General features: G+C 54.0%; 2 protein-coding genes across 9 annotated transcripts in view; one reads left to right on the top strand and one right to left on the bottom strand.

Annotated features, from left to right (window-relative positions):
* Nucleotides 1-1,444: 1,444 nt before the first annotated feature.
* On the bottom strand, nt 1,445-11,871 carry ZDHHC19 (zDHHC palmitoyltransferase 19). Its single transcript, XM_077884290.1, is given in 8 exon segments — nt 1,445-1,522; nt 1,525-1,630; nt 1,966-2,051; nt 8,828-8,933; nt 9,642-9,814; nt 10,588-10,727; nt 11,196-11,317; nt 11,647-11,871. Coding segments are annotated over 8 exon segments (936 nt in total). The 5' UTR covers nt 11,772-11,871.
* The window catches only part of SLC51A (solute carrier family 51 member A), a 27,319-nt gene continuing 18,495 nt past the window's right edge, over nt 10,812-19,635 (top strand). Inside the window, exons 1-2 of one of the 8 annotated variants that reach the window (XM_077884283.1) lie at nt 10,812-12,098; nt 12,536-12,852. Coding sequence is in view for 1 of the 8 variants with exons in the window: in XM_077884286.1 (XP_077740412.1) it covers nt 12,795-12,852 (58 nt within the window). In the remaining 7 variants the exon portion in view is untranslated. Of the gene's footprint in view, nt 12,853-19,635 lie in introns of all 8 variants that reach the window. The other 7 variants (XM_077884282.1, XM_077884285.1, XM_077884281.1 and 4 more) reach the window with 7 other exon arrangements.

Genomic DNA, 19,635 nt, shown 5'->3' with positions numbered 1-19,635 from the left:
TTCGGATTGTGCCCCCCCTCCCCGAGATTCGGGTCAGTGTTCCAGGGACCCCGTGATTCGAGGGCGGAGGCCCTCGGAGAGCACGAGCACCCTGTTAGCTGCTTGGCGGAGCAAAGGCCACAGCCACAGCGCTGCGTTCCCTGTGTGCCCACCGCACCCCTGCCGCTTGGCGCGCCCCCTGCTTTGTCCTCTGATGGCCTTCCAGGAAGTGCCACCATTTCTATCCCCAAAGTCACACACTGTCCGCCAGAGAGAAGCCTCAGTTTGAGGTGGTTCCTGCCCCTGAGCCCGCTTCCGACCCGGGGGCTTGGGACCTGTGCCAGCGACAGGACCGGGACCAGCAGGTGACCCCCCGGCAGGAGGCAGCCATCAGGATGGCACCACTGGCAAGAAGGGCTGCAGAACTGTCCTGCCATGGAGAGCCCCCACCCAGGGATGAGGAGCCAGGGCCCCCCCCAGGGATGAGGAGCCAGAGGGTCCCCCCAGGGATGAGGAGCCAGGGCCCCCCCAGGCATGAGGAGCCAGGCCCTCCCCCAGGGATGAGGAGCCAGAGGGCCCCCCCAGGGATGAGGAGCCAGAGGGTCCCCCCAGGGATGAGGAGCCAGGGGGCCCCCCAGGGATGAGGAGCCAGAGGGTCCCCCCATGGATGAGGAGCCAGGGTCCCCCCCAGGCATAAGGAGCCAGGGCCCCCCCAGGGATGAGGAGCCAGGGTCCCCCCCAGGCATGAGGAGCCAGGGCCCCCCCAGGGATGAAAAGCCAGGGTCCCCCCAGGGATGAGGAGCCAGAGGGCCCCCCAGGGATGAGGAGCCAGGGCCCCCCCAGGGATGAGGAGCCAGGGGGCCCCCCAGGGGTGAGGAGCCAGAGGGTCCCCCAGGGATGAGGAGCCAGAGGGCCCCCCAGGGATGAGGAGCCAGGGCCCCCCCCAGGGATGAGGAGCCAGGGGGCCCCCCTAGGGGTGAGGAGCCAGAGGGTCCCCCCAGGGATGAGCCAGGGGCCCCCCCAGGGGTGAGGAGCCAGAGGGTCCCCCCAGGGGTGAGGAGTCAGAGGGTCCCCCAGGGATGAGGAGCCAGAGGGCCCCCAGGGACAGGCACCCAGAGGGCCCGCTCCCAGCCTGAGCCCCCCCACCCCAGGGCCCCTTGGGGCGAGGCGGCCCGGGGCGGCGAGTTCCCGGCGGCGGGCGCCCCCTGCAGGCGGACGGGGGTGCGGCGGGGCACAGCGGGGGCACCGACCCGGGCCCCGCCCCGCCCCGCCCTCGCCGCGACCCCGACACCCCCCCCCGCCCGCGGCCCGGGCCCCCCAAGCCGCCCCCCACGGCGAGGGCCTGGCGCCCGCCGCCCGCAAAGGCCCGGGGGTGCGGCGAGGGGCGGCACTGCCTGCAGGCGCCCCCCCCCCCCCCCCCCCCCCCCCCACACACACGCTCCTCACCTCCTGGAGGGCCGCAGCCTCACCACTCCCTGGGGGACCCGTCCCTGGCTTGCAGAGACCCGGAGGTTGGGCCTGGGGGCCAGGCCCGGGCCCTGGGAGGGCTGGGGGACGGAGCGCCGAGGGGCACAGTGGCACGTGCAGGTTCTGCTTGGGCACCCAGTCGGACCCCACCATCCTCTGCAGCCAGACAGCTTCGGCCATGTACCTGGGGAGCAACAAGCCAGATGAGAGGGGTCATGGCCCCCCCGCCTGGTCCCCCTCAGCTTGGGGAGCACACAGCCCAAGGCGTGGCCCTGCAGAGAGCTGGGACCATCTTATCCAGGCTACAGTGCCCCTCTACCCCACAACCTGGGGCAGGAACCCACAAGGGCAAGGAAGCGGGGATCCCAGAGGCTCTCACATTGCCCTGCAGAAAACCCTGAAAGAAGAAGGGCATATAAGGGCCTGGGAGCTGGGCTGAGGGCCAGGGGAGATGCCTCGGCTTCATCCTGCCCCCCAGCCCCAGGGGCCACCCCTCGGGCCTCTGGTCAGCCAACTCACTTGGGTCCCAGCGGTGCACAAATCGTTAAATACCAGTTGTTGGCACAGCCGCGGTCGAAGGGGTTGTATCCCTGCAGGTATTGGCCCTAGATGGGGGCAAGGGCCGGAAGGAACTCAGATCCAGCAGGACTGGGCAGCCCCCCCCGCCCCCCCCCCCCAGGGCTGAGAAGCAGGGACAGTGAGCCAAGGGCTCTGTCAACCCACCTCTGAGTAGCTCTCTGCAGGCACCCACTTCTCCTGCCTTCGCAGGGCCCCTGCCCCGTCACCTGTACCCCCTTTTGCAGTATCCCCCCTTTTTTGTTTCCTTTGGCCACACCATGTCCTCCTGCTTCCAGATGTACTTTCAGATCTTTCTTTTGTTGCTAAACTGCTCCAAAGACAGTTGCACCCCTACCACAACTTCCCTACTTGCCCACCTCTCTCTCTCTTTTTTTTTAAAGATGTCATTTACTGGGGTGCCTGGGTGGCTCAGTCGGTTAAGTGCCTGCCTTCAGCTCGGGTCATGATCCCAGGGTCCTAGGATGGAGCCCCACATGGGGCTCCCTGCTCAGTGGGGAGTCTGCTTCTCCCTCTCCCTCTGCCCCTCCCCACTGCTCAGGAGTGAGAGCGGGGTGCCCGAGAGCACATTCAGGGGAGGCTGCAGGCAGAGGTGGGGGGAGCAGGGCGCCCCATGCAGGGCTCCGTCCCAGGACCCTGACATCATGACCTGAGCCAACTGAGCGACCCAGGTGCCACCCCCCCACCTCTCATTTTTTCCAAACGTGTGTCTTCGCTGAATTTCACTATCTAGAAGGGCGGTTGCGTGGGGCCCCCAGTCATACTTCCCTAACAAAATAACTTGGCCCTGGAAATCTGGACTGAAGTTCCTGAGCACCAATGCAGTGAAGGGCAAGGCCAAGGTCAAGTCCTCTCCTGGACATTTTTTTTTTTTTAAAAGATTTTGTTTATTTATTCATGAGAGAGACACACAGAGAGAGAGAGAGAGAGAGAGAGACATAGGCAGAGGGAGAAGCAGGCTCCACGCAGGGAGCTCAATCCTGGGACCCTGGGATCACGACCTGAGCCCAAGGCAGATGCTCAACCACTGGGCCACCCAGGTGCCCCTATCTCCTGGACACTCTTAACCAAGTTCTCCCCCGACCCACCCAACAGCCTCGCCCTCTTCCTCTTCCCCAGCACCAGCTGATTCTCTCCCTGACTTCAAGAGCCTCAGCTACAAAATGTCTGTCACAGGCCACCCCCAGCTCCCCCGTGTCCCATGCCCCTGTCACCAAGATTTTGACCTTCACCACTATTCTCCACGAAAACCAGTCAGGACCTCATGGAGAGAACATGACACCTACGGGAGGAAAAGTCAAGATGCCTCCACAATGTTCCACTGCTGCCAAAAGGCAGCACTAACCATTGAGATACTTTGAGTCCTGCCCACTTTAACATGTTTAAAGCATTTAAGGGAACCTGATATTCTATTTGCAATTTTAATTAAATGGTTAGAAGAGTTTGATTACATTTACCATTAGGATTGTAAATTTAGAGAAAACTTTGACTTATTAGATGTACATGAAGTTTACAAAGGCATTGACTGTTCAACGTTTAAAGGAGTGACAGACAGTTGCCTAAAGAACTCCTTAGAACTCACTGAGAAGGGCAGCACTTTCCCCTCCCTACAGGAGAGCCTCTCAGATGTGAACAGAATCCAGCAGCTCAGAAGTCCCCTGACTCTCCTCTCTCACTGGCTCCAGACCCAGTTGTCCTGCTCCGGGTCCCCACCTCAAACGCGCTCGCGTCCCACAGGACAGTGACCAAGGTGGGCGCCTTCTCGCCCCATGCCCTGCGCCTCCGGGCTGCCTCTGCTCTCCGCCTGTCTTCCCCAGGATCAGGGCCTCAGGCTTTCCTCTCTCTCTCTCCCTCACTCTTGCTCTCCCAAAGCAGTTACCAATTTCTTTGTGTATAGATTCACCCATTTGCTCATAAATATTCTGGGGCCTCAACAGTGTCCGAGGCATTGCACTGGGGATGAGGACACACCATCAGCGGGGGAGTGATCAGGGCAGCGCGGAGAGGGGATGAGGGAGAGGAGCAGGGAGCCGGTGCCAAGACTCTAAGGTGCAGGCAGAGGAGCAGCAGCCCTGGAGAGTAGAGAGCTGGGCCCTAGGGGGCTGGGGAAGGGCCCCGGCAGGTGCATGCAGCACCACACTGCTGTGTGCAGCCTGGAGAGATTAGTGTTAGAGGCTGGGGAGCACTTGGAGAGCACGGCCTCAGTGTGCCCCTGAGCAGAGGAGGAGCCGCAGGGGCTGGAGAAGGTGACGAATGATGCCGGTGAGCACAGCCGACTCGTTCAAGAAATATGGCTCTGGGGGCACCTGTGGTGGCTCAGCGGTTGAGCATCCGCCTTCAGCTCAGGGCGTGATCCCAGGGTCCTGGGATCGAATCCCCCATCAGGCTCCCTGCGTGGAGCCTGCTTCCCCCTCTGCCTGTGTCTCTGCCTCTCTCTGTTTCTCTCATGAATTAATGAATAATTAGAATCTTGAAAGAAGAAAGAAAGAAAGAAAGAAAGAAAGAAAGAAAGAAAGAAAGAAAGAAAGAAAGAAAAAAGAAAGAGAAAGAAAGAAAGAAAGAAAGAAAGAAAGAAAGAAAGAAAGAAAGAAAGAAAGAAAGAAAGAAAGAAAGAAAGAAAGACGGCTCTGCTGGAGGGGAGAGCGCAACAGCTGGAAGGGAGGCTTGTGATGGAAAGGAGTGTTTGGTTTGTATTTAAGATGGAGAGACATGAATGCCTGTCGGTGATGACGATGACGGGAAGGAAGGTAATGACAGCAGCGATACAGAGGGCATTCGCTGTACTGGCCTCTGTTGTGTGTGTCTTACGCTTATCCACCCACGCTGCTGCCTTTTACAAATGGGACGACTGAAGCACCAGGCGGCTGAGTAACAGACCCAAGATCTCCCTGCTGCTGGGAAGCTCTGGTTTGAATTTCTGTAGCCTGGCTCCAGAGCCCTTGCTATCAACCACCAAGCAAGCGGCCCCAGGAGATGTGGCTCGAGGATGGAGGTAGGAAGGGAATGAATGCCTGAAACGGGTTCTGCGGGTAACAGGAAGGAGCCCTGAATGAATGAATCCCATTCATTACAGAATACAGTGACTCACAGAGTGAGACCACATTTAGATTTCTTAAGACTGGAGATCATAGGGCAGCCCCGGTGGCTCAGTGGTTTAGCGCCACCTTCAGCCCAGAGCCTGATGCTGGAGACCCGGGATGGAGTCCCGCATCGGGCTCCCTGCATGGAGCCTGCTTCTCCCTCTGCCTGTGTCTCTCTCTGCCTCTCTCTCTGTGTCTCTCATGAACAAATAAAATCTTAAAAAAAAAAAAAAAAAAAAAAAGACTGGAGACCACAGACTGGGAAAGCCCCATGATGAGCAGTGGAGAGAGGGCAGGCCAATGGTGTGACCAGGGACTAGAAGGCCCCTGGGATTTGAGAAGGGAGAGTGCTGCCCCAGAGAGGCTGAAAAGATGGGCTGGGGCTGGAGAGGGAAGGCTGCACAGAAGGTAATGAGTAGGGCTAATGTGTTAGAGCAGAGTCACAGGTGGGCTGGGAGCCAACAGGGGTAGGTTGGAGTGATTGGGTGCTGGCTGTAGGGATGGGAGGTGGTAGGGCAACACCAGTGCCTCTGTCCTTTCAGCTCTCACCGTCTTCAGCCCCCCTCCCCCATCAAGGCAGCTAACTACACTCTTCCTAAAACAACCTTTAGTTGGGGCACCTGGCTGGCTCAGTCAGATCATGAATCACACGACTCATGATCTCAGGGCTCAAGCCCCACGTTGGGTGTGGAGCCTACTTAAAACAACAACCACCGTTAGTCAAGTCATTGTCCTGCTAAAGGAATCCTATGGCAAGGATGTTCACTTTTATTACTCCCACTCAACACCGTACTGGAGATCCAAGACAGTGCAGTAAGAAGAGAAAAAGAAAGAAATCCATACATGTTGGAAAGGAAAAAATAAAACTGTCCTTATTCATAGGTGACATGATTTTCTATGTGAATCAACAAAAAAGCTATTAGAGTGAGTCCAGCAAAACTGCAAGATTCAAGACCAATAAACAAAAATCTATTGTATCTTTTACAATAATTAACATATACACATGAAATTTAAAGACATTTATAATAGCACAAAAACAAAATACTTAGAAAAGATCTAACACAATGTACGCAAGATCTATATACTGAAAACTACAAAACGCTGATGAAAGAAATCAAAGAAGCAAATAAGTGGAAAGGGGTTCATGGGTTCAAACACTCAATATTGTTAAGATGTCAATTTTCCTAATTGACCTATAGGTTCAACATAATCCAAATAAAAAGCAAATTGTGGAAATTAAGCTGTTTCTAAAAGGTAAAAAGAAAATCAAAGGACCTGGGATAACCAAAAGAACTCTGAAAAAGAAGAACAAATTTGGAGAACTCACACTGTGTGATTTCAAGACTTGATACAAACCTACTGATCAGGGGTTCCCTGGGTGGCGCAGTGGTTTGGCGCCTGCCTTTGGCCCAGGGTGCGATCCTGGAGACCTGGGATCGAATCCCACATTGGGCTCCCGGTGCATGGAGCCTGCTTCTCCCTCTGCCTGTGTCTCTGCCTCTCTCTCTCTCTCTCTCTCTCTCTGTGACTATCATAAATAAAAATTAAAAAAAAAAACCCTACTGATCAGGACAGTGAGGTATTGGCAAAAGAGTAGGGAGTCCAGAAATACACCCACAACTATTTAGTCAACTGATTTTTGACAAATGTGCAAAGGTAAATGGAAGAAGGATAATCTTTACGGCAAATGATGCTGGAGTATGCAAAAGTAATAAATCTTGACCAATACCTTGCATCCCATACAAAATTTAGCCCAAAATGAATCATAGGCCTCAATATAAAATCTAAAACTATAAAATTTCCAGAAGAAAATATGAGAAAATCTTTGTGACCTCGGGTTAGGCAAAGCTTTCTTAATTACAACACCAAAAACGCAGTCCATAAGAGAAAAAAAGCAACAGTGCCCTTCATCAAAATTTAAAACTTCTGATCTTTGGAAGACACCGTTAAAAAAAATTGTGATGACAAGCCATAGACTGGGAGAGAATATTTGCAAAATACGTTTCTGAATCCAGAGTAGACCTCGTAGAACTCAATAGTTTTAAAAATCCCAACTTTTTTTTAATGGGTAAAAGATTGGAACATTTAGTCAAAGATATGTAGATGGCAAATAAGAAAGTGAAAGGATGCTCACAGCATCACTCTTCGTTAGGAAAAGGCCAATTAAAAAAATCACCGTGAAGTATCACTTCACATTGACCAGGCTGGCTAAAATTAAAAAACAAAAACAAAAAAAACCAGAAAATCTTGACAATACCAAATGTGAGCGACACTGCCTCTAGGGACGGGAACCCAGCACCATGGGAACGCACCCACTTTGGAAGACACTATGGTGGTCTCATGAGGTTTAACATACAGTCACCATAGGACTCGGCAATGCCACTCCTAAGTATTTGCCTAAAGAGAAATGACAACCCGCGTTCCCGTGCCTATCCACCGACGGTTACAGCGGCTTTATTTATAATCCCCCAAACTGGAAACCACCCACATAGCCCTCAGCCCGGGAAGTGGATCAACAAGACACTAGCCACAGGGATGGGGACCGGCAGCACTCGGATGGCCGGCAGATGCTGAGCCGGAGAAGCCAGACTCAACAGGCTACGGCTGCGTTCACAGGAGTCTCGGGAGAAGGAAAAACTAAAGGGAGAGAAAACAGACCAAGTGGTTGCCAGGGGCTGCGAGCAGGGAGAGAAACTGAGGACAAAAGGCCCTGAGGGAGGGACTCCTGGGTGGCTCAGCGGTTGCGCATCTGCCTTCGGCTCAGGTCATGACCCTGGGGTCCCGGGATCGAGTCCCGCTTCCGGCTCCCTGCATGGAGCCTGCTTCTCCCTCTGCCTGTGTCTCTGCCTCTGTCTCTCTCTCTCTCTCTGTCTCTCATGAGTAAATAAAATCGTTAGAAAAAAAAAAAAAGGGTCCTGCGGGAATATTTTTTTGGGTGGGTGGAATTGTTGTAAACCTTGACCCTAGTGGTAACTACAGAGCAGGGCTGTGCGTTGGTCAAAGCTCATAGAGCTGCACTGAAACAGGGTGAATTTTACTGCATGTAGAAAAAGGAAAGGAAAGGGAAAAAAAAAAAAAAAAAAAAAAGTCCGGTCGTGGCTCCCAGGCTTCCCCTGAACCAAGACTCTGTTCTCCACCTGACTTTCCAGGCGTTTCAGCTCTGGCCAGTCCCGGGCCGCCGCTCGACCTCCCAGGCCCGTCTGAGCTCCCGTGAGCACCGTGTCCCGCCCCGCAGCCCGCAGCCCGCAGCCCGCAGCCCTGGGGACCTGGGGGACCAGCCCGCCCGCGCTGCTCCCTGAACTCCGCCCAGCACACGCCCTTCCCCGAGCCCCACCGCGTCGGCAGGGGCTCTTCTTCTTCTTTTTTAAAAGATTCTATTTATTTACTCATGAGACACAGAGAGGCAGAGACCCAGGCCGAGGGAGCAGCAGGCTCCACGCAGGGAGCCCGACGCGGGACTCGATCCCGGGCCCCGGGGTCACGCCCTGGGCCGCTGGCAGGTGCTCAGCCGCTGAGCCCCGGGCGCCCCGGGCAGGTGCTCCTCCGATCGCACGGTCGGCGCGGACAGACACCTGCGCGCCCAGAACCAGGCCCGCGGGCGGCGCACCTGCTCGAGCTCCCGGCAGGTGGGGCCCGAGGCGCGTCTGGGTGCAGCAGCGCCCCCGAGGGGGTCAGGCCGCCGGGGCCCAGGGCGGGGAGGGCCGGCGGGGGCGGGGGCCGCGTACCTTGCCCTCGTAGGAGCGCTCGGCCGCGCTCACCGACGCCGCCTGGATCAGCAGCAGCAGGGACAGCGGCACCAGGAAGCCGGCGGCCGGCACCGCCACCACGAGGCTGCGCCAGCTAAGGAGCAGCGCCGCCCCCGTCCTGGCCCCGCCCCGCGGCCCCGCCCTCTGCAGTCCCCACCTGCAGCCCGGCCACCTGCAGTACCCCCCAGCTGCAGTCCGCCCCCCTGCAGTCCGCCCCCCTGCAGCCCGCCCACCTGCAGTCTGCCCCCCTGCAGTACCCCCAGCTGCAGTCCGCCCACCTGCAGTCCCGCCCCCCCTGCAGTCCCCCCCAGCTGCAGTCTGCCCCCTTGCAGCCCGCCCACCTGCAGTCCGCCCCCCTGCAGTCCCCCCCAGCTTAAGTCCGCCCACCTGCAGTCCCACCCCCCCTGCAGTCCCGCCCCCTTGCAGTCCCCCCCAGCTGCAGTCCCGCCCCCCTGCAGTCCCCCCCAGCTGCAGTCCCGCCCCCCTACAGTCCCCCCCAGCTGCAGTCTCCCTCACCTGCAGCCCGGCCCCCTGCAGTCCCGCCCCCCTGCAGCCTGCCCCCCTGCAGTCCGCCCACCTACAGTCCCCCTCATCTGCAGTCCCTCCCCCCTGCAGTCCGCCCACCTGCAGTCCCCCTCACCTGCAGTCCCTCCCCCCACCTGCAGTCCCCCCACCTGCAGTCCCCCCCACCTGCAGTCCCCCCCATAGTTCCTCCCCCCCTCCCCCACGGCCACCAGGGCCTCTGCCCCTGACTGCCCCCCAGCCGCTCCCTGGGAGGCTCCCCAGAGGATACGCCATGGCTTTGTCCAGGGAGAAAGGCAGGTGGGTCGTGCGCCCCAGGAAGATGAGGCAGGTCACCAGCATGGCGCCCGAGTAGAGGCATAAGGACAGGACCAGCAGCAGGAAGAAGCGGAAGTTGCGGTGACCAATGCAGTTATTAACCCACTTGCAGTGGTGGTCAAAGTCCTGGGTAAGAGGGAGGGAGCAGGAGTGGAGGGCACCCCCACATCTGAGACCCTACCCCCTCCCTGACCCCTGTTCCCAAAGGCCACCTGGCCTTGGCCCCCAAACTGGCTCCCATCCCTAGGGAGAAACCCAGCCACAGGGTCCCTAAGGCCAGCACTTCTATTACAGCGCTGCTGTCTCTGGGGCCCACGAGGGCACGCGGCAAGCGGCCTTTGGACGCAGAGCCTGCCTGGTCTTCTGGGGGACACATCCCCGTGTGACTGGGCTGGACATAGAACATCTCTGGGTTCTGTTTCCTCATCCATTGAATGAGGGTAACAGTACCCTTCCCAGCCGGCCTCTGGTTGTAGGGACCGGAGAAGACAGCACATCTGCAAACCTCTGCGGGCTGTGACACGAGACAGACAAGCCCTCAGAGCCCAGGAGAGCCTCTGGCCTGGACGCGACAAGAAGCCAGGCGAAGCTTTCCTGGCCAGGCCTCCAGCCAGCCCGAGGCCCTCGGGCAGCCAGTGCCAGCAAGCCTGGGGTACGACGGGAGTGGCCTTCTGACCCCCCTGGACTGAGCAGGCCCCGCAGAGTGTCATGCGTCCGTGAGTGTCAGCATGTGCACAGGCAGGGGCTCACCTCCCTGGACAGGTGCAGGTGCACAGGTAGTGGCCTGCACGAGTGACCAAGAGCGGTTGGGAGTTACGGCCCCCCTTGGCCTCTAGCCGTCCTGGGAGTGGTTCCACACTTGCCTCGGGCCCCGGGGTGAGCATGAAGAGGGCACTCACTTCCACACAGATGTTGCACCAGGGACAGTGGTAGGTCCGGGGCGGGCAGTGGAAGCAGCACTTCTGGCACCATTGCAGGCGGAAGGCTCTGTGGTTCACCCATACCACGTGCACCATCGTGGGGCCCTGTTCGTTGGAGCCTGGGAGGGAGGAGGACAGCGGCAGCAGGAGGCCCTCGGGTCAGTGTGCTGCTGGGGTAGGGAGGCCAGCTGGGGGGGGTGAGGGAGGTGGAGGGGGGAGCTGGGCGGGGTGTCCCGGTCCCCACTGAGCAAGCTGCCCAAGCGCAGAGGGCATCAAAGGGACGGTAGGCCTCCAGCCGGGAGAGTTCTGTGAGGACTCAGCCCCTCGAAACTGAGTCGGTGCGGTGGGGAGAAGGAAGGGGGAAGTGAGGGTGTCGGGGCGCCGGCTTCCCGCCCCAGCGGCCGCGAAGCCCCGGGAGAACCTCCCGAAATCTGTTTGGCCGAGTGGCGTGTCCGTGGCTCACAGCAGGAAGTGCCAGAGGCGGGGCCCCGGCATATGAGGGTGTGCGGGGAAGGGTGCTGAGGCCGAGGCGGGCGGCGGCAGGAGCCCCAGGACGGGCCACCCCCTCCGCAGGCCCAGCGCCTCACCTTGGTGCAGGATGCCGGGGTCTGAGAAATTGAGTGAAACCAGACTGAAGACCGTGAGGACGCAGAGGAGGCCCGTGACCAGGGGAAAGGCCCACTCCCCGTTCTGGGCCAGCCACCTGCAACTGAGACCAGCGCGGCGCTCAGCCCTGACCCAGAGGGCCTGAAGCCCCCCAGCCCCGGACCCCGTCACTGGGTCAGAACCCACACACGCCGGAGCCCGCTCCAAGTACCCAGGCTGGTGACAGATCCCTGGACACCCCACCGATCGTCACCGGCGGAACCGGCACCCGCAGCTCCCGGGGGTGCAAGCAGGGCCCCCAGGCCTCTGCACATGCGTAACCCCGGCCTGGAGCACCCCCTCCCCTCACCCCCTCCCGCACTTCCCCTGCCTCCCTGCTCCCATTTTCTGCCTCGGTAGGGACCCCGCAGCCTGTGGGGGAGGGAGGCTCACGGGAAGGCGAAGAAGAGGCCACTGAAAATGAGCAGCAGCGCGACGTTGAAGGCGGCAAACAGGCTTGGGAGGATCCAGGGAAGCGGGGCCCGAGGCGGCAGATGGGGCGCCTTCAGGAGCGGCATGGCCCGACCGCCCTCGCCTCCAGGGGAGACCAGGGCCACCAGGCTCCCTCGCCCCCGCCGGCTCTAGGAGCCCCATGGCCACAGCAGCCTCAGAAGCCACAGCCTAGGGTGGAAGGGAAGAAGTTCCAGTGTGACGTCACAGAGGCCAAGGAGAAGGGAGGCCAGGGCCCTCGGCAGAACCGCCTGCAGGCTCCGAGGGCTGCTTCCAAGAGCAACCCCCCCGCCACCGTCACCACTGCACCCCCCTCACTTGTGCCAGGGAGTGAGAGCTCCCCCTGTGAGGTTGGCTTTGAGACGCCTGAGATCAGGGGGACACACGGGGAGCAGGTGGGTGATTGTACTCATCCTCCCAGGCGTGGTGCCAGCCAGAGCGACGGTGGTTGCTGTTCACCCTATCTCCGTTGTCTTCCTTTTTGTCATTACACCATGGAGGGGCAGCTGAATAATTCTCCAGGTTCCTTCGTTTCCAGGGTTGGCATCATGACACAATTCTGGGCAAGAGACATGATTAGAGGTCTGCTGAGGATTTCTAAAAAAGCTTTGCCTTGTCCCTTTCTTCTGGTCTTGAACCCACATGTGCTGGCTGGCGGTACCATCTTGAACCCATTAGGCAACGGCAACGGCAACACGGTACACAGAATGGCGTGGATGACATCGTTGAGTCCCTGGCCCAGACTTAAACTGGCTCTCTCTGGGCTACTTATTATATGAGAGGATAACTGGGTTTTCTGTTACATGCAGCCGACATTTGTCATTTGTTTTAGCTACTGAGCATCTGAACCCCTCTGTGCTTGGGGAATTCCCCGCACTGTACGTCTTCATGAAGGGCAAAGACCATTCCCCGTATCAATTGGAGCCCAAAACTGCCAGATACTCACATTCAAAGCCTCTCCTGCAGCTGGGGAATAGCCCTGTGACCCGGCGCCACCAATTAGCCTCAGAACTGCCACCACCAACCAAGTTGGAAATCTTCTAAGATCCAGCAAGTGCACATATTTTCAGAGCTCTGTGTGTTGAAGTGTAATGGCCTTTTTGAAGGTCACTTCAATTTCAACAGTGATTGTGCTATTCTTCAACATGGGTAAGAGATGCAATGCCGGGGGTGCCTGGGTGGCATGGTCCGTTGAGTATCTGGCTCTCGGTTCCTGCATCAGGCTCCCTGGGGAGTATGAAGTCTGTTTGGGATTCTCTCTCTCTCCCTCTGCCTCTCCTGTTCATGCTCTCTCTCTCTCTCTCTGTCTACAAAATGAGTAAATATATCTTTAAAAAAATATGCAATTCTAAGAGATCTACTTTGGACTAAGTAGGAATTGGACTAAATGAACTGGAACATTTTGGGAAAATTAATTTGACTAAAAACAGAGCAAAAGTCCCTCGTCAATGCACAATTATTGTTACTTATATTTTCTTGTCTATAGAAACATAGTTTTTCTTCATGACATTCAAATTACCGGGTTAAAATCAATGTAGTAAGAATGCTATTTTTTAAGGGGCACTTGGGCTGGCTCGGTCAGAAGACCGCTGACTTTTGGTCTTGGGGTTGTGAGTTTGAGCCCCACCTGTGGCATAGAGATTACTTAAATAAATAAAACATTTAAAAAAGGGAATGTGGGCAGCCCCGGTGGCTCAGGGGTTTAGCGCCGCTTTTAGCCCAGGGCGTGATCCTGGAGACCCGGGATTGAATCTGCACCCGCCTCCCCGCATGGAGCCTGCTTCTCCCTCTGCCTGTGTCTCTGCCTCTCTTTCTCTCTCTCTTTCTGTGTCTCTTATTAGTGAATAAATAAAATCTTAAAAAAAAGGAATACTATAATATACTTGATTGTATTTCAAATACTATGGTTTAAAATTTTAGCTATTTTCATTTGTCTTAATTAAATATAACTGTATGTATGCACATTTAAAATACCTACATATTAATATATATTACAATTAATTAATTTTTTACCAGTATATCTATAATAGGAGAGAATTGAGCTTGGAAATGATCTTTGCATAACAGTCTGTTTTCTTTTTTTTTTTTTTTTTTTTTAAATTTTTATTTATTTACGATAGTCACACACACACACACACACACACACACACACACTCACAGAGGCAGAGACATAGGCAGAGGGAGAAGCAGGCTCCATGCACTGGGAGCCCGACGTGGGATTTGATCCCGGGTCTCCAGGATGGCGCCCTGAGCCAAAGGAAGGCGCTAAACTGCTGCGGCACCCAGGGATCCCCTGTTTTCTTTTTTTTTTAAGATTTTATTTATTTATTCATGAGAGACACAGAGAGGCAGAGGGAGAAGCAGGCTCCCCACAGGGACTCGATCCCAGGACCCCAAGATCATGACCTGAGCCAAAGACACTCAACTACTGAGCCACCCAGGTGCCCCAACATGATGTTTTCAACATGATGCAATAAAAAGTTATTATGTGCTTTCTGCCAAACTTACTCAGTGGTAGAGAATCATGATCTCACCTAACCTAAAGGAATGATTTAATGGGGTCTATTCACTTATATGCTTTTTTGTTTGGGGGAATTTTATGACCATTGACAATTATAAGCAAATAAATAGAATGATAGGAGATTGCTCAGCTCTTAAAAAGACTGAAAATGCTGTCATGTTACCTTCTGCTATGCCATGTAAGACTGTTAGTCTGATTAATAATATAGCAAATACTATTTATTTCCTATCTCAGGCACCTGTACTCTCATATAGCAACAGTTTTTTTAAGATTTTATTTATTTGAGGGCAGCCCGGGTGGCTCAGCGGTTTAGCGCCGCCTTCAGCTCAGGGCGTGATCCTGGAGCCCCGGGATCGAGTCCCACGTCAGGCTCCCTGGACAGAGCCTGCTTTTCCCTCTGCCTGTGTCTCTGCCTCTCCCTCTCTCTCCTCTCTGTGTAGTCTCATGAATAAATAAATAAAATCTTTAAAATAAAAAAATAAATATTTTATTTATTTGAGAGAGAGAGAGAGTGTAAGCGGGGAGAAGGGGCAGAGGGAGAAGGAGAAGCAGGCTTCTCTCTGAGCAGGGAGCCCAAGGTGAGTGGCTCAGTCCCAGGACCCCGGGATCATGACCTGAGCCGAAGGCAGACGCTTAGCCAACTGAGCCCCCCAGGTGCCCCAATTATCAGTGAAGTCTTCATGGAACAGTTGTGGGGACCCATCACTTCTGTAGCTCACCCCAGTAGAGATTCCACTCCCCTCCATTCTTTTTTTTTTTTTTTTTGGAATAGCTCCTTTTTTTTAATTTTTTTTTTTTTTTTTTTTTTTTTTTTTTTTTTTTACTTATTTATGATAGTCACAGAGAGAGAGGCAGAGACACAGGCAGAGGGAGAAGCAGGCTCCATGCACTGGGAGCCCGACGTGGGATTCGATCCCAGGTCTCCAGGATCGCGCCCTGGGCCAAAGGCAGGCGCCAAACCGCTGCGCCACCCAGGGATCCCCCCCTCCATTCTGATAACATTAGCTGCTAGAACACGTTATCGTGCCTTGTCATCCACATACGGTTTCTCTGCTCCTCTTATTTTTGTCTGAAAGTCCCCGCTAGAAGCTGCAGAGCAGAAATCAGGTCTTCTGGAAGGAACAACAAAGAAGGACAGAAAGGGATACAGGGAATAGACACAGGATTACAGACTTCCTTAGAAAAAGCTGACGTGACCGGCAGGGCAGACACCTCGCTGTCAGAGTCAGTCTGTGGATTCCTTCCTCCAAAAACCCGCTTCTCGGGATCCCTGGGTGGCGCAGCGGTTTGGCGCCTGCCTTTGGCCCAGGGCGCGATCCTGGAAACCCCGGATCGAATCCCACATCAGGCTCCCGGTGCATGGAGCCTGCTTCTGCCTCTGCCTATGTCTCTGCCTCTCTCTCTCTCTCTCTCTATGTGACTATCATAAATAAATAAAATTAAAAAAAAAAAAAAAAACCCGGGATCCCTGGGTGGCGCAGCGGTTTGGCACCTGCCTCTGGCCCAGGGCGTGATCCTGGAGACCCAGGATCGAATCCCACGTCGGGCTCCCGGTGCATGGAGCCTGCTTCTCCCTCTGCTTGTGTCTCTGCCTCTCTCTCTCTTTCTCTCTCTCTCTCTCTCTCTCTGTGTGTGTGTGACTATCATAAATAAATAAAAATTAAAAAAAAAAAAAAAAAAAACCCGCTTCTCCCCCAGCTAATTACTGTTCCTCCCAGTAATTAGGATTATATTCACCCTATTGTTCAGATCAAACCCACCAAGTCGCCTGACTCCTGGCTTTGTCTCACGTCCCACATCCAGTTCACCAGCTCTGCCATCAAAATAGAATCTCACAAGTCTAAGCCACCACCCTTCCTTGCCTGGGTATCGCAATAACCTCCTAACTGGCCTGGGCCTCTTCTGTTCTTGGTCTTTATTATTATTATTTTTTAAAATATTTTATTTATTTGTTTGAGAGGGAGCACATTCAGGGAGTAGGGGCGATGGAAGAAGGAGAAGCAGACTCCTCACTGAGCAGGGAGCCCGATGCGGGACTTCATCCCAGGACCCTGAGACCATGACCCCAGCTGGAGGCAGACGCCTAACCTACTGAGCCACCCAGACACCCCTGTCCTTGGCTTTCAGTAGACTCTGGAGTGGTCAGCACTCCTTCTAGAACTTAGATCATGGCCTCTGGTCAGAACCCCCCAACTCCTGCCCACCTCACTCAGAATAAAGTCCAAAGTCCTTACAGCCGCCTTCCCTGACCTGGCTCCTCTAGCTTTCTGATCTCATTTCCTAACACCCAGCCCCTTGCTCGGGCACACGGGCCTCCCTGCTGTTCCTGACACACCTGCAGCTCCCATCCTGGGTCCTTCACACTTCCTCTCCTGTTTCCCTGGAGTTCTGCAGCAGAGCCTGCTAACTCACTTCACCCAGTGCTTTGTTCTCCCAGCGCCCCTATGCTGCACCGCCCCCTGCCCCCCCCCAGCCCTACAATACACTCCTCACGGCTGGATCTCCGGTCAATAAATGTGAACAGTTAAAACATCTTTTGCATAATTTGCAAGATGCTTTCCAGAAAGTTTATACACGTTTACTGTTATGAGCATAACCGTATCATAACACAAACACAGTAAATAGTAACATAAAGTAAGTTCTCAAATTTTACATGTGACAAATGACACCTTGATCTTTTCATTTATATCTCCTTGAATTACTTATGAAATTAAGTATTCTCCTACAACTGGAGGTCATTTCCTTATAGTTGTTTTGTGAATTGCCCTTCTACCTCTTTTGCTTGCTCACATCTCCATGTGGAAGGATTGGCGTACTTTTCTTTTTCTTGTGTGATAAATATAGATAACATAAATTTTACCATTTTAATCACTTTTTAGTGTCCAGTTCTGTGGCATTAAGCACATTCACCATGTTTTTTTAAGGATATTTATTTATTTATTTTTATTTTTATTTTTATTTTTTTTCATGAGAGACACAGAAAGAGAGAGAGGCAGAGACACGGGCAGAGGGAGAAGCAGGCTCCATGCAGGGAGCCTAATGTGAGCCTCGATCCCAAGACCCTGGGATCACGCCCTGAGCCAAAGGCAAACACTGAACCACTGAGCCACCCGGGGGGCCCTAATAGATGGTCCTCTTAATGCAGAAAAGGCATTTGGCAAAATCTAATACCATTGCATCATTAAAATACTGCATAGGCTAGGAACAGAAGGGACCTTTCTGAAAGAACATTTATGGAAAACGCAGAGCCTAACATCATACTTAATGGTGAAAGACTGCGAGCTTTCCCTGTAAGATCAGGAACAAGACAAATACACTTGCTTTTATCACTTTCATTTATTTACATTATACTGGAAGTTCTAGCCTGAGCAATTAGATTAAAAAGAAGAAGAAGAAGAAGAAGAAGAAGAAGAAGAAGAAGAAGAAGAAGAAGAAGAAGAAGAAGAAGAAGAAGGAGAAGAAGAAGAAGTAACTACCCACACTGCAAACCTTCACCTGCAGATGACACAAATCTGTGTATAGTTAGCCTTAAGGAATACACACACACACAATCAGAGCTAATAAATGAGTTCAGGAAAGTAGCAGCATCATTCGTAACAGCCCCAACGTGGAAAGAACCCAAATGCCCATTAACTGATGAACAAAGAAACACAATATGGCCTAGCCACACCGCGGAATGAGGGGAGCACAAAGAGGGGAGCACGGCTGTGGCTGTGCGCTCCAACATGGACAAATCTTGAAAACCTGCCGAATAAAAGAAGGCAGGCACCGAACACCATGTGTTGTGTGATAAGTGTCTATTTAGATAAGTGTCTGGAATCAGCAAATCAATGGAGAGGAAGTAGATTAGTGGTTGCCAGGCAACGGAAGGGGAAAAATTGGAACGGAGGAGGTTTCTTTTTGGGCTCCTGGAAATATCCTGCAATTAGATGAATGGTGATAGTTGTACAATGTTATGAATACAGTACAAACCCCTGAATTATAGACTTTACAACGACTCAACAGGTGAGTTTTATGTTACCTGAATTTTGTCTCAACAAGACATTTTTTAAAAAAGAGAATGGCCTTTAAATATCAAATGATTGGCACGCCTGAGTGGCTCAGTGGGTAAAGAGTCTGCTTTTGGCTCAGGTCATGATTCCGGGGTCTTGGGATCAAGCCCCACATCGGGCTCCCTGTTCAGTGGGGAGTCTGCTTCTTTCTCTCCTTGCTTGTGCTCTCTCTCAAATAAATAAAATCTTTTTTTTTTTAATTTTTATTTATTCATGATAGGCACACAGTGAGAGAGAGAGGCAGAGACACAGGCAGAGGGAGAAGCAGGCTCCATGCACCGGGAGCCTGACGTGGGATTCGATCCCGGATCTCCAGGATCGCGCCCTGGGCCAAAGGCAGGCGCCAAACTGCTGCGCCACCCAGGGATCCCTCAAATAAATAAAATCTTTAAAAATATATGTCAAATGGTGAGGACCCCTAAGGAAAACGGATGAAATTTATGGGCTTTTAATTTTTGATTTTTCACAAAATGATCCTTGCACTGAGAGGGCCAAAATTGAAGTGACAGGTGTCCTATCTATGTAATCATACAATTTTGTGATTTAAAGTAAAAAAAAAAAAAAAAAAATGAAGAATGATTCATTCTTCTTGGGTCTAAAACTCAGTGTTTGAGTGCAGCTGTCCAAAATTTAGAAGAATCTGAAAATTAGAAGATGTCCCAGCTCATCTTCTCCAGCCATACCTTAGCTAGGGATGGGCCGGCCTTGCATCCTGGCCATGATGGCTCTGGACTAATCTGTGGGTCACACCTTCTGGAAGATAGAGACTCTGCATGCGGCAGAAGTACCCCCTCAGAGGAAAGGTCCTCCCTCTCACCAACACCCCTGTCGCTCCTCTCTCCACCGTCATCCAACCTAAGAAGTAGCCTGGGCCCCCCTCCGCATGCCGCGGCCTCCCAGCTTCTGCTGCCCAGTTGCAGACACAGAGCGTCTGTCCTGCCACCTTTCCTTCCTGCCTCCCTCTCTTCCCAATTCTGTCCTGAAGAAGTTTCAGAGAACATCCTTGGCGCCCTGTTATCTGCTCTGGGAAGTCTAAAGTTCAGGGCTTGGGACAATTAAGCTCAAGGCCTCTCACCAAGCCAGAGATGAATGACCCAGGGAGCAAGTTGAGGCAGCTGAGTCAGCCTGAGTCTGTCGGGGTGGGGCCAAGGCGAGCCATCCTTGCTGGGTCAATGCCCTTGATTTCCTTAGGGTGCCCTCCCCCCCCCCCCCGACCTCGGGAGGTATCCAGGACTCCTGGATCACTAGACTGTCCTGTCCTGAGACTTCTGCTTTGGGAGGAGGGTAGAAGAGGGGCGGAACCCTGCCCGACCCTTGGGAGACATATTAGGTGTCTGGGGACAGGAATGAGTGTCCCCT

This window comes from Canis aureus, chromosome 35, assembly GCF_053574225.1.
Source record: "Canis aureus isolate CA01 chromosome 35, VMU_Caureus_v.1.0, whole genome shotgun sequence".
NCBI classification, from domain to species: domain Eukaryota; kingdom Metazoa; phylum Chordata; class Mammalia; order Carnivora; family Canidae; genus Canis; species Canis aureus.
The sequence above is the reverse complement of the archived record's forward strand: the minus strand, read 5'-3'. Positions and strand labels throughout refer to the sequence as shown.